We start from the raw sequence: 13075 nt of genomic DNA, 5'->3' as shown, positions 1-13075 counted from the left end.
CCCCTCACCCCCCGTCACAGCCCCCCAGAGACCAGCAAATGTTTCCAACCTTGACTGAGACCCCTGGGCTGCCTGATAACCCTGGCTGGCCTGGCAATCCTGGAGGTCCCTGTGGCCCAGTGGCCCCTCTTGCTCCTTCAGCTCCTGAGCGCCCAGGAATGCCCTGCAAATTCACGACTCAGAGTCACCCAACACAGCCAGTGCACTGCTGCTACACAGCCAGGCCACACTGCAGCCAGTGCACTGCTGCTACACAGCCAGGCCACACTGCAGCCAGTGGCTGCAGCAGTCACATCACACTGCAGCCACCTCACAGTCACATCACACTGCAGACACTGCACAGTCACATCACAATACAGGCATTACTTGTGCAGGCAATCTCAAATACATTTTCTGCCATGCTGTTCGATGTACCTGGCCGAATGAGCACAGTGCCCAGCTAGGCTCCACATGTGCTTCCCTGTGTCCATCCGGGACTGGTCACTCACCTGCGGGCCTGGAAGTCCAGGTTCTCCTTTACGTCCAGGCAGTCCACCACCGATTGCCACACCCGGATCCCCCTGCAGGAATCCGGAACTCCGTTACAGCAGTGGACAACCTCACTGGGAATCCAGTGGGATACTGGGAGCACTTGGATTGCGGCCAGTGTTCCAGCCTCTGGAAAGTTACTGTGCCTCAGGGGATACTGATAAAGCACTGGTAGTCAGGCTGCATGTTTTCAGAAACACCAGCATGGGAATATAGCTAGATATACAGCTTCACCTCTAATGTGATGAGATTATGGTAACTGTGGGAACACTGGCACAACCTGCAGGAGAAACAACATTAAGGACACTGCTACAGTACAGCTCTAGGAAAAGTTCATAGGACATTACTATCCAGCCTAGAGTGGGAATGGTACCAGGATACTGGTAAGTCATTACCAGAATGAGGGCTTTAGGAAGTTACAGAACAGAACTGCCCACGGGCCTGGTTCTGACCCACTCACCCTTTCACCCTTCTCGCCCTTCAACCCCACTGGCCCTGAAGCACCCGGCCCCCCCTGTAATAACAGAAAAGAAGAGCACAAGAACATTGTGTTTTAGTGCACAGTTACAGCAAAGCTAACAGGCTTGAAATATCCACCTGTAACCAGCAGCAGGTAAAAACAATCTCAAGCAGATCAAAATCTTTTGGAAGATGTAAATTAATAAATATGGCTAAAACTCACAGGGTCTCCTCTGCCTCCAGGCAAGCCCTGACTGCCCTGCAAACAACAGAGGTAAAGAGTCACCTTGCAGCCAATAGAAACAGAGCAGGCATGAAGAGATCCCACCCACTCATATCTGGCCCCGCCCTCAGCCCAGCCCCGGTCAGTACTCACAGGAAGTCCAGGTGGCCCCGGATTCCCCGGTCGTCCAGGCGAACCAGGTGCCCCACTCAGTCCCGGGAAACCCTGACGAGAGAGGGAACAGTGTTTGCAGTGATTCAGACTTCGCTGTACAACCCCCCCCGTAAACTCACTTGAATGCTGTCGTACGGCTGACATAATGACATCTAGTCGGACTTAGATGCAATGTGCTGTACATACTTAGAAGTAATGTACCCTTTCAATACTGCCTCTACTATGCTACACTTTTCATTCAAACACTCCGCTGGTATTAAAACACACTCACCCTCTCTCCCTTCTCCCCAGGCTGCCCGGTCTGAGACCCCTCGCTGTTCCCTGGCAACCCTGGGGGCCCAGGGGGTCCACGTGTTCCATCCCTTCCTGGAAGACCATCTCGACCCTGAAATACAGACAGGCAGCAACACACAGACACAGACAGGCAGCAACACAGCACAGACACAGGAGGCAGCAATACACATACACAAGAGGCAGCAGCAACACACAGACACAGGCAACAGCAACACAGCACAGACACAGGAGGCAGCAACACAGCACAGACACGGGAGGCAGCAGCAACACAGCACAGACACAGGAGGCAGCAACACAGCACAGACACAGGAGGCAGCAGCAACACACAGACATAGGCAGCAGCAACACAGCACAGACACAGGAGGCAGCAGCAACACAGCACAGAGACAGGAGGCAGCAGCAACACACAGACACAAGAGGCAGAAACACAGACACAGGCAGCAACAACACAGATACAGATACCCAGTCAAATACACATAAAAATACACACACAAAAATAGAACTATGTTAATGAGGTAACTGCTGTCCATTAAGAAATTCACAGTAACCCCAGATCCATGTCTTTCATGTACTTGTGTATTTTGTTAAAACCACTGTTTAACTGGGAGACGGACGATCACTCACAGGCTCTCCTTTCTGCCCATCAATCCCATCTCTGCCTTTCTTTCCCTGAAGGAGAGATCAATACAGCCCATCACTGATCCACAGAATCAATTAAATCCCCAAATCAGGAGGTGATCGACCAATATGCTCCACGTTCCAGAATCAAAACACTTTTAATAATCATTTTAACTGCAGTGTCGTAAGAGCAGCAGTGGCTGAACACGGGCAGCTTCCGCCTCATGAATCAGTGATTCTGAACGTGGTTTAAAGAGAGAAACAGGAGAACGGGGCTCCTTACCTTTTCACCTGGTTCTCCTTTCTCACCCTGCAAGAGCAAAGGGGATAAAGAATGTCAGACAGCAACAGACAGGGGGCGCTGTTTCCTTTGCAGCACCTACAGAGGAAGTACAAACATCCCAGCAGAACACAATACTTGACGTGACGCCACAACACAGACAGCCAACACAACACACAACACAATATACTGCATTTTACAGCCTGGCCACAAGCACCAGACATCCAACGCACTTTCCGAAATGACAGGACACTGATGACTCCATGCTCCAACTCACCTGTGGACACTGCACTGTGCACTGCTCCGGCCTGGGCACCTGCAACACAGACAGCCTTTACTGCAGCCTCCTCCCCCCACCTGGCCAGCTGCCCCCTTCGAATCGCCCCTCTCTCAGGCCACATCCGTCATTCTACTGTCACGTGCCTCCGCCAGCCGACCCCCTCTGCCCCCCTTAACTTATAACCCCCTCTAGCCCCCCCTCAACAGCCCTCCAGCAGGATGCTCCCGCGCTCAGGTTCGAGTGCAACCAGAGGGTAAGAGGGGGCTTTGCAGAGTTCAGCTGCTGTGGAAGTAGGAGTAACAATGGAAAAAGTGTCTAGAAAATGAAACAATCAGACTCTCCCTTGTGGGGGTTGGGGGTGATAAAGCCAGTTTATTTGAGGAAAGGTCTCCTGGGGGTCCTGGAATCTGGAGGGTTAGTTTGATGCTTTTCTACTCTGTTTCCATGCACTCAGATACCCAGCCCGTCAGCCAATCAGATCCCTCTCCTGCACGACCTCCCTGAGAGGTCACTGGGACGTGGAGAGTGTGGGCAGCTCCCAGTTCCCGGAATAAATCCCGGCACATGGATCCCAGCCAGGCAACAGTGCAGGGAGGGGCTCTGGGTTGCTCAAGGCTCTGGAGCAAAAGCAAGTCAGCCTTGCAAAACCAGCTTCTTTTCCTCCGGAGTTAGGAACAGTGAGAGAATGGCCGTGGAGACCGAGTGAGGACAGAGGCTACGTGAGCTGTCCAGCTCGGGGTGGACTTCTGATGCAAAGTGGCCCAAAACGCTGGAGAACACAGGCCTCACACCAGGCTCACACCAGTCCGGGACCTGCGGTCACCGCGGTCACTACAGTCATTGAAGTCACTGCTGTCATCATAGTCACTGTGGTCACTGCTGTCATCATGGTCACTGTGGTCATCATGGTCACTGCGGTCACGGCGGTCATCATGGTCACTGCGGTTACTGCGGTCATCATGGTCACTGCGGTCATGGCGGTCATCATGGTCACTGCGGTTACTGCGGTCATCATGGTCACTGCGGTCATGGCAGTCATCATGGTCACTGCGGTTACTGCGGTCATCATGGTCACTGCGGTCACGGTGGTCATCGTGGTCACTGAGGTCACTGTGTGACACTAACCTGCCCGCCACCCTGCCCCAGGGAGATCTTGCACACCAGCTCTGCCAGGTCGCTATGGAGACGGGCCAGCTGGGCCGTGTCGCGGGCGAACAGGACGTTGCTCGGGCTGCCGCCAGTCACCGCGCGGCGCAGCTCCTCCGACTCAGCCTGGCCCAGCCCCACGGCCAGCACGGTCACCCCTGCCACACCAACACACCCACAACAGTTTCAACGGCACGATCTGGGACGCCGGACGGCAGACAGAGACTCCGGCGGCAGGGCGGGGGAGGCCGGCTCGGCCAGCGGACTGACCGGCAGCCCTGATGGCCTCCGAGGGAGCACCGAGGTCGTCCGCTGATCGTCCGTCGGCGACGATGACGAGGACACCGGGGACTTGGAGACGGCGGCCCGCAGAGGCAGCAAAGACAAACTGCTGAGCGAACTTTACTGCCTCGCCTGCAGGGGGCGACAGCACACTCACACATGGCTCGTATCCCACACGAAGCTACACAACGCTGCAAATCTTGACAAGGCAAGGGAAAGCATCACGATAAGATACCAAACAGCCGGGTGCCTCATTACAAGACAGTAAACACTAGTCGGCTCGGTACTGCACCCAAAAGCTCTGTACAGTGACACAGCACAGCTCTGCGCTGTAGAATGTGAGCAGCAAAGTTTAATACAGCCCAGAGCAGCTGAATAGATGGTGTCCATGGGGAGCATGCTGGGGTACCACATGGCATCTGGGGGGACGTGCAGGGAGTGTACCCTACCAATGCTGTTGCCGGGGGTGTCGTCGAAGGGCACAGCCTCGATATCCTGCAGCAGGGTCTCGCGGTCGCTGTGTCGATTCAGCAGGAACCACACCTTCCCCCGCGAGCCGTACACTACCACCCCCACCTGGCCGGAGACAGGCAATGCAGAAAATTACGACAATGTGACATGAGCGTTGTAATGCTTTCCATTATCGTCATCATTGGTTATTACTGTACAAGAAACTAAGAAAAATGTAAAAGCACAAGCACAATTAATTAACAATGCTCTTTTTGATCTAACATTCAGGGCAGCAGGAGCACATTTCCCAGTGTTTGGGACACATCTGGATTTCCCAGGATTCGGAGGGGCAGGTGTGAGCTCACCTGTGTGTCCTGCACTCCGATCCGGGAAAAGGAGGCAGCAGTGCTGTACAGGAGAGAGCGGATGGCCTCTGCATACTGGACACTGTCTCTCGAACCATGGACCAGAAACACCAAATCCACCCGGCCATCAGTGCACGCTGAAAGAGAGAGATGGGAGCAGTCAAGGAGGCAGAGACAGACAAATGGGAACCAGGTGAGAGAGGAGAGAGTTCATTCCTATGATGCAGTGTGACTGACCTGTTCTCCCCTGGACAGTTGTCTCTGGTCCCAGGTCTGAACCGAACACAGGCTGGATGGTGACGCCGTACTGCTGGCCCAGGCGCAGCCCTGTGATCCGGTACGACCCCACTGACCCAGGCAGTGTGATCCTCTGCTGGTCCTCTCCATCTGACCCAAGAGAGACAGCAGTGAGGTCAGTCAGCTTCACTCTCTCACCGATCTCTCCCTCACTCTCCACACTCTTTCATTCCTGATCGTCCCCACTTTTTTTTCCCTCTGGTCCCAGATCTGAGCCAAACACAGGCTGGATGGAGACAGCTGTACCATACTGCTGGCCCTAGTCTTTTTATATCCAAAGCAAATCAAGGGATTTTTAAATACCAATGAGAATCACAGCCACCTCTGCCCTGCAGATTTTACTAGCACTAATTTGTCCCAGTATCTGACACCTGATCTGACTCTGCTGTTTCCTGCATAATTAAGCCACACAATCCAGCTACATCCAGCTGTGATGCAACATGGACTCACCTCGGGAATCTCTCCAGCTCAGGACGTACCCGCTGGCACTGGGCACCAGGCTCCAGCTCAGCAGCATTGATGTCTGGGTGACGTCAGACACCTGCAGTCTGGAAGGAGGCTGCAGGGGGGCTGTGGGGCAGATCGTACCACACCAACCAGTCAATCAGCACAAACGACTAATGCTGCCGATCATGCCGCCTACCAGACTGAAGATCAAAGCAGTGAAAGAGAAGAAGAAGACAACGGCAGTGTCGCGGTACCTGTGCTGGCCACGACAGACACTGCATCCCCCTCTCGGTTCCCCAGAACCGCTGCAAACCGGATCGTATAGGTCAGCCCTGGCTGGAGCCCATCCAGGTCCAACGAAGACGCGTCTCCACCAATCAGACGGCTCTTCTCTGGCTCCCCTGCCAATCACAGACAAGGTCACGGGGGGCAGGTCTCCCCAGTCTATCCAGTAAAAAAACGCTTCATTTTCTCACAGCAACTGTGAATATTCTGAAGTACAGAACTGCAGTAGCCACTACTGCTGCCTCAGAGATCTAGGTTTTCCTGGAGTTTTATTTTCTTTAAAATATTTGATGCTTTAAATACAAGATTTTAGCAAGAGAGACTAGGTAAATCGCTCAGACTGAGAACACAATCCCCTTTTATTTAATCTCTTAAATGACTGAGGCACTGCTCTGTGAAGAGTCTGCATGTTCTCCCCAGGTTTGCTCCAGTTTCATCCCAGAGACAGGGTGACTGGCTTTTCCCAGGTCAGCCAGCTACTCTGAACTGACCACTCCATGGGGATGGTAGCTGGTTACTCTGCCCTTGTCACGTCACCACGCAGCTGTTCCGAACCAGAGCGATGGCTTCAGGCACAAGAGCCACAGCCGCTCCAGTGTGGATCAGAACAGCTAGAGTGAGCACACTGACACTAGCACATTACCTGCAGAGGATCTCCAGTAGATGCGGTATCCTGTTACCCCAGGGACTTGTGTCCAGATAAAGCGCAGCCTCCTCATAGAGGTCTCCACCACTCGGAAACCCCCGACCCTGTTGATCTCTGGCTCCAGGGCTGCAGGACAACCAGCATCAACACACCATGACATCAAACACCACCTCTATACAACATGCCATCATCATCAACACAACAGAAGCACACCATGACATCATCATCAACACACCATGAAACAACATCTATACTACATGAGATGACATACACAACATGACATCATCATCAACACAACAGAAACACACCATGACATCATCATCAACTCACCATGAAATAAAAACACAACCTCTGTGCAACATGACATCAATATCTACCTCAAGACTTCACAGTATCAACAAAATATGACAGCATCACAGAGTCAGAACAGTATGTCAACATCATCACAACACGACACAACACCACCAGCATAACACATCACAACAAATACATCCACACATCACAACATTGACACAAGCACATTGCAACATACTGCAATACCGTCAGCATGCACACAGGTGCAGTCCCACCCCTCCTGCGGGCGGCGGCTCTGACTCACGCGTGGTGACGCTGATGGTGACTGGCGGCCCCTCGCGGTTCTGGACCAGCGCCGTGACGCGCACCTCGTAATTGGAACCTTCATCCAGACCTTCGAGGTCCACGGCTGTGACATCCCCTGGAACCACCCGGCTGGACTCTGGGCCTCCTGGCCGGGCGGAAACACAGAGAGGAAGTGAGGGACCTGAGGCAGACTGCAGTACAGAGGCACTGAGGCAGACGGGAGTACAGAGGGACTGAGGCAGACTGGAGTACAAAGACAGACATCAACAGAGAGAGGGAGAGACGAACTGGGGACACAAGGGCACCATGCCCACATACCATCGGTGCGTTGCCACACTATCCTGTAGGAAGTGGCTCCCTGCACTCCAACCCAGGTCACCCTGGCAACATTAGCGCGTGACTCCAACACCTGCAGCCGGGTCACTGTCCCCACCGTGTCCTGCTCCTTGGCTGGGGGCACAGCAGAGCACAGTCACAGAGCAGTCGCAACAAGGCAGCAGACCAGCCCAGCTCCCCGACTACTTGGCAAAGCATCGCCCACCAGGCGGGCGTGAGATCGCGTGAGCACCAGCTTCAACATGATGACACCACATCGGACTTTTGAAGCTTTTAATAATTCATCTGTTTCAGGTGGCATGTCCTGGGACAGGTCCTTCTGCCCAGTGTTGTCTGTGTGCCCGTGTGCGAGCAGGTGGCCACAGGACTGACCAACACGTCTCCCTGACCTGTGCGTCCAGAAATGGTGGCTGCCGTGCCGTCCCGGTTTCCAAACACAGCGGCGACACGGATGCTGTAGGTGGTGTCTTCCTGGAGATTCTCGATGGAGAACGTAGTGGTGTCAGCAGTGACCACACGAGAGATGTCCACTCCTGATGTTGGGAGAGAAGCAAAACAATACAGCCAATCACAGCGCAGAACTACAGCAGACCAGCCAATCAAAAACCAAGCAATACACAACCTAACCAATGCCAGCAAAGATAAGAAAAATATCTCACCAATCACAGCACAACATCCCCAGTTAAAACAATATGAGAAACCATGTGTTCAGCAAGATCAACAATAATCTCACCGATGACAGTGATGACAGTGATGCAGTAAGGTAGCAGAGCAGTGGTACAGTCGCCTGTGACTCTGTGTCACCGACCTTCCAGAAGAAAGACGAAAGGCAGAAAAAAAAAGGAGGAAAGTGGAAACATTAACACCTTGAGTAAAGGAGAGAGAGGCAAAGAGAAATAAAGAGGAGATACAAAAGAGAAGAGGGGCAAGGAGCGAGACAGGGCTATAGATAAGTGAGTGAGAGGAGGTGGTGTTTGCTTGTCAGTTTAGGAGTGCTACCATCTCTCTTCCTCCAGGTGATCCTGTATCCCGTTGCCCTGGCGACAGGTGTCCAGGCGATGCGGATGCTGCTGGTGGAAGCATCCAGGGTGCTCAGCTTAGTCAGTGTCCGTACTGGCTCTGAACAGAGAGCGAGGGGGAGGGAGAAGGAGACATAAAGGGGGCAGAAAGAGAAGAAGAGAGAAAGGTGTAAGTGTTGGTCACCACACACTCACTGGCTCAAATATTAGGAACCCCTCAGGCTGGGCCTGCAGGCAGAAAGATGCAGTTTGTATTCCAAATGATTCTAAAACACATCCCCCCCAGTCCCAGTCCTGAGTTTCTGAAGAGCTGTGAAGGTCTCTAGGACTGAAAACACCTCCTGTGCCACTGGTTTCCAACAGAACTGAGGTCAGGGCAGTGCTCCAGCACTCCTCTGGCTAGGACAGTGAGGAAAGTCACCCTCCTGCTCCCAAAACAATCATATTCCCACTGACAGTCTGATCAACTGACCCAACTGGAGATCCTAATATTTTGGCCAGGGCATTTCATCAGACCAACAGCAGTAGGAGCTGCGAGTGTCCTCTGCTCGGACCCAGAGCCAGAGAGCGAGCATGCTGCTCACAGCAGTCTCCTCACAGGAGGGGCAGGGCAGACAGGGCCTGACAAGCCCAGCTCAAGTCATGGAAATTCCAAACCACATCAGATTAAACACTCGAAAGTGAACTAAGCATCTAAAACCAGCTATCTCCTTAGTCACCAATTCCCAAAATCCTCCTTATTCTTGGATCAGGTATCAGACATTCTGACTTTTCTTCTGGCTACAAGATGTGTTGGAGAGAAAATGTGGGATGAAACCCTACCTGTCCTGGCATTTAGAGAGGCAGGACTTCCTTCCCTTGAGCCAATTAAGGCAGAGACTGAAACTCTGTAGGCGGAGTCTTCCTGAAGTCCATCAACGGTAAAGGAAGTGACATCACTGCCTACCCTGCGGGAGGATTCCTCTCCTACAGAGAGACCAAGAGAGAGAGACTGAACAACAGGGGACAGATTTATTGGGCAAGAGCGTGACATTCACAAGCCACCACTTCTGAATTCCACCTTCCCCCAGTGACTGTCTGCATGTCCATGTGGAAGCTAAGTCAGGTTAAAGAACAATCAGGCAGTATAAAGGGGAAACATGGCAATTTTAATTTAATCTGAGTAAGTATGTCCTTGACACAGCACTATGGAGGCCCATGCTGTGCCTACCGTCATCACGACGCCAACTGATCTTGTACTCTGTTGCCCTTGGCAGTGGAGTCCAAGCTATCCGGATCCTCCTGTTCCCCGTGTCCAGTACCCGCAGGCCAGACACCCTGCCCACCAGCTCTGGAGCTGTCCTGGAGGACAGAGTGACCGCACTGCTCTCACGCTGGCCAATAAGAGTGTAGACAGCAATGACCAGGGACTCGTCAGCCACCAGCCCCTCCATGGTGAATGAGGAGGAGTCGCCTGGCAACAACCGGGACTGCGCTTGTGCTGGAAAAACACAAAATCTGTCAGAATCCACTGCAACAGTGACTTCGCCACTCCAGCATCAGTGACATCACTGCCACAGCACTGCCACAGCATGAGTGATATCACTGCCACAGCATCAGTGACATTGCCACTCCAGCATCATTAACATCACTGCAACAGCATCAGTGACATCACTGTTACAGCACTGCCACAGCATCAGTGACATCACTGCCACAACAGCCTTACTACAGCTTCAATAGTCACACCAGTGTTTGAATTGTATTGTATTATTAACACTGCACCAATATACTATATATAGTTTATAGAAAGGTTTGCACTCTCCAAAAACACACCCAGAAATAAAAGACGCAACCTACCACTGCCCTGCCTCCAGGTGACCCGGTAGCCTGTTGCTCCAGCAGCCCTGGACCAGGCAATGCGCACTTGATTGCTGCTGGTGTCAGTCACCCTCAGGTCTGTGACCCCGCCCACCGATTGCTCTGCCAGCAGGAACAGGAAGTGCTTCACACACAGGGAAATCCACAATGCCCACAGCCCACTGGCTGAACAGCAACACACTGGCTGAACCGCAGCCCACTGCTTGTCACTCCACTGCAGCCCTCTCCCTCTCACTCCTTTACACCTCACTCCCTCTCACTCCCTACAAAATACTGCCTCTCACTCTCTCACACCGCTACACCTCACTCCCTCTCACTCCTCTACACTGCTGCACTCCCTCTCACTCTCACTCTCATTCATTCCCACTCACACCACTACAGCCCACTCCCTCTCACTCCTCTACACTGCTGCACTCTCTCTCGCTCACTCCCTGCCAGCTGCGCACCATGCCTCCTCACGTACTTGTACCTCAGTATCTCACTCCACCAGGACCCCCTGACCCTGTCCGTCCCCTCCCCCAGCCCAGCTCACCGGTCCTGGTGCTGACAGTGGTGGGGTTTCCTTCCACCCCCCCGACCAGCACCGCCACGCCCACTCGGTACCCCTCGTTCTCCCGCAGGCCCACGATTTCGTAGGAGCTGGCGTTCCGGGGTAGCGTCTGACTGAGCTCCCTGCCTGCAGCACAGAGGCAGAGAGACATGGGAACCGGGTCAGTGGCCACGGCCAGGGGAACCGCAGCAACAGTGGCAGGACCGGGACTGACCGTCACCGCTGCGCCAGGTGACCCGATACCCCGTGGCCTGTGCGATGCCAGTCCAGCTGATCCTGATCCGGTCACTTCCTCTCTCCAGGATTCGCAGGTTGGTTATGATGGGCTCGGAGACAACCTCCTCTGGAAAAGGACACAGGATTGCAGTGTCGCCGCATCGCAGGAGGGCTGAAACTTGTCTGAGCGCTCCATCCCAGAGAGCCTTTAACTGGAGTGATTCTGCAGTTTCTGCTGCCTCTTCCACACTCTCGTTGCTCCTACTGAACACGTCCCATCTGTCCTCTCCTGCATCCCACACCACTTCCTCACTCCCTGCACAGCTGCCTCTGTCCCTGCTTCCCTCCTCCTCTTCTCTCCATCCTGACTCCCGCTGCCTCCCTGCCTCTCGGTGCGTCTCTCCAGGCTATGATCCTTCAACCCTCACACAAAGTTCCTCCTTCTCTTATTCTGCAAATCTCTCCTTCCTGTCCTACGATTCCTGTTCCTGCTCTCACCAGTCCTGATGCTGACAGACACGGGGCTCCCCTTCTGGCTCCCCACAAGCGGTGTGACAGTGATAGTGTAGGTCACCCCAGATGCAAGGTCGCTGAGGTCGATGGAGGTGCGGTCTCCCAGGAGTTCAGACTGCTCTGTCCCATCTGGAGTGGAAGACACAACCACAGCACAGAGTTACAGCACAGAGCTGCAGCAACAGCACAGAGTTACAGCACAGAGCTGCAGCACAGAGTTACAGCACAGAGTCAGAGCAACACCATAGAGGTACAGCACAGTGATAACTCACTGAGTTATGGTTCTCTCACAATCAGGAATGTACTCACCCTGTGTGTTGAGAACAGTCACTCTGTAACCTGTGGCTCTAGACACTCTGGTCCAGGTCAGTCTGACCCGGCCTCCTCCCAGATCCTGGACCTGGACATCCCCCACACTCTGCACCTCTGTAAGGACACACAGGCTGGGGGTCAGACACACAAACACTCACCAGTGCACTCCCGACAGACACTCTGGAGACACGTGTGTCAGACCCCCCCTCCCCAGAGACACGTGTGTCAGACAGACAGTGGATGTGATCCCCCTCCTGGCGGCTCGCGGTACTGTGAGGAGTCCCACTCACCTGCCCTGATGGTGACAGTGACGGGGGTCCCCTCCCTGCTTCCCACCAGCGCGGTCAGACTGATCCTGTAGGACACCCCCTCCTGCAGGTCCTCCAGGTCCAGGGTGGTCTGATCGCCTGGGATGCTGAGAGAGCGCTCCTTCCCGTCTGCAAGAGCAGAGAGCGGTCAGTTACAGCAGCCTCCTCCCACAGCCCAGAGCAGACCAAGCTCCAGCTGAAAGAATCTTCACATGAGGCTTACAAGCTTAGCAGCAAACTTTCTGGGGACAATGAAGAGTCAGAGCAGGCAACAGGAAGAGAAGTGTGTGTGTCCTGATTAAAAATATTGAGCACGCGCACGGACACTGGTCATGTCCAGGTGGTACCCACCCTCGGTGTTGATGATGCGAATGAGGTATTCGGTCGCCCCGGCAACGCCCGTCCAGCCCAGCCTGACCGTTCTGCCCAGAGTCTCCAGCACCCGCAGGTTAGACACGCTGCCCACAGGCTGATCCACTGCACACACACACAGCAGTTAACACCACAACACAGGGAGCAGAAATCATTTTCCTCAATGATAACTTCACTGCACTGTCTTAAGACAGTGCAAGTGCTTAGCACACCGGGCC

At 53.8% G+C, this 13075-nt stretch overlaps 1 protein-coding gene across 11 annotated transcripts in view; it reads right to left on the bottom strand.

Annotated features, from left to right (window-relative positions):
- col7a1 (collagen, type VII, alpha 1) overlaps nucleotides 1-13075 on the bottom strand; it is a 68931-nt gene that overhangs the window by 37876 nt on the left and 17980 nt on the right. For all 11 annotated transcript variants that reach the window (XR_011189514.1, XR_011189515.1, XR_011189516.1 and 8 more), the window contains exons 15-44: nucleotides 12837-12962; nucleotides 12468-12614; nucleotides 12175-12291; nucleotides 11851-11994; nucleotides 11351-11479; nucleotides 11119-11262; nucleotides 10566-10688; nucleotides 9940-10209; nucleotides 9552-9695; nucleotides 8710-8829; nucleotides 8100-8243; nucleotides 7693-7824; nucleotides 7373-7519; nucleotides 6772-6900; nucleotides 6098-6244; nucleotides 5847-5966; nucleotides 5337-5486; nucleotides 5100-5236; nucleotides 4734-4860; nucleotides 4273-4416; nucleotides 3982-4160; nucleotides 2854-2892; nucleotides 2580-2606; nucleotides 2303-2347; nucleotides 1656-1769; nucleotides 1364-1435; nucleotides 1211-1246; nucleotides 989-1042; nucleotides 489-560; nucleotides 50-163 (exon numbers count right to left, since the gene is read on the bottom strand). Coding sequence is in view for 6 of the 11 variants with exons in the window: in XM_069189665.1 (XP_069045766.1) it covers nucleotides 50-163; nucleotides 489-560; nucleotides 989-1042; nucleotides 1211-1246; nucleotides 1364-1435; nucleotides 1656-1769; nucleotides 2303-2347; nucleotides 2580-2606; nucleotides 2854-2892; nucleotides 3982-4160; nucleotides 4273-4416; nucleotides 4734-4860; nucleotides 5100-5236; nucleotides 5337-5486; nucleotides 5847-5966; nucleotides 6098-6244; nucleotides 6772-6900; nucleotides 7373-7519; nucleotides 7693-7824; nucleotides 8100-8243; nucleotides 8710-8829; nucleotides 9552-9695; nucleotides 9940-10209; nucleotides 10566-10688; nucleotides 11119-11262; nucleotides 11351-11479; nucleotides 11851-11994; nucleotides 12175-12291; nucleotides 12468-12614; nucleotides 12837-12962 (3593 nt within the window). In the remaining 5 variants the exon portion in view is untranslated. The remainder of the gene's footprint in view (nucleotides 1-49; nucleotides 164-488; nucleotides 561-988; nucleotides 1043-1210; nucleotides 1247-1363; nucleotides 1436-1655; nucleotides 1770-2302; nucleotides 2348-2579; nucleotides 2607-2853; nucleotides 2893-3981; nucleotides 4161-4272; nucleotides 4417-4733; nucleotides 4861-5099; nucleotides 5237-5336; nucleotides 5487-5846; nucleotides 5967-6097; nucleotides 6245-6771; nucleotides 6901-7372; nucleotides 7520-7692; nucleotides 7825-8099; nucleotides 8244-8709; nucleotides 8830-9551; nucleotides 9696-9939; nucleotides 10210-10565; nucleotides 10689-11118; nucleotides 11263-11350; nucleotides 11480-11850; nucleotides 11995-12174; nucleotides 12292-12467; nucleotides 12615-12836; nucleotides 12963-13075) is intronic.

This window comes from Lepisosteus oculatus, chromosome 4 (assembly GCF_040954835.1).
Source record: "Lepisosteus oculatus isolate fLepOcu1 chromosome 4, fLepOcu1.hap2, whole genome shotgun sequence".
NCBI classification, from domain to species: Eukaryota; Metazoa; Chordata; class Actinopteri; order Semionotiformes; family Lepisosteidae; genus Lepisosteus; species Lepisosteus oculatus.
This window is presented reverse-complemented; position numbering and strand designations above follow the sequence as displayed.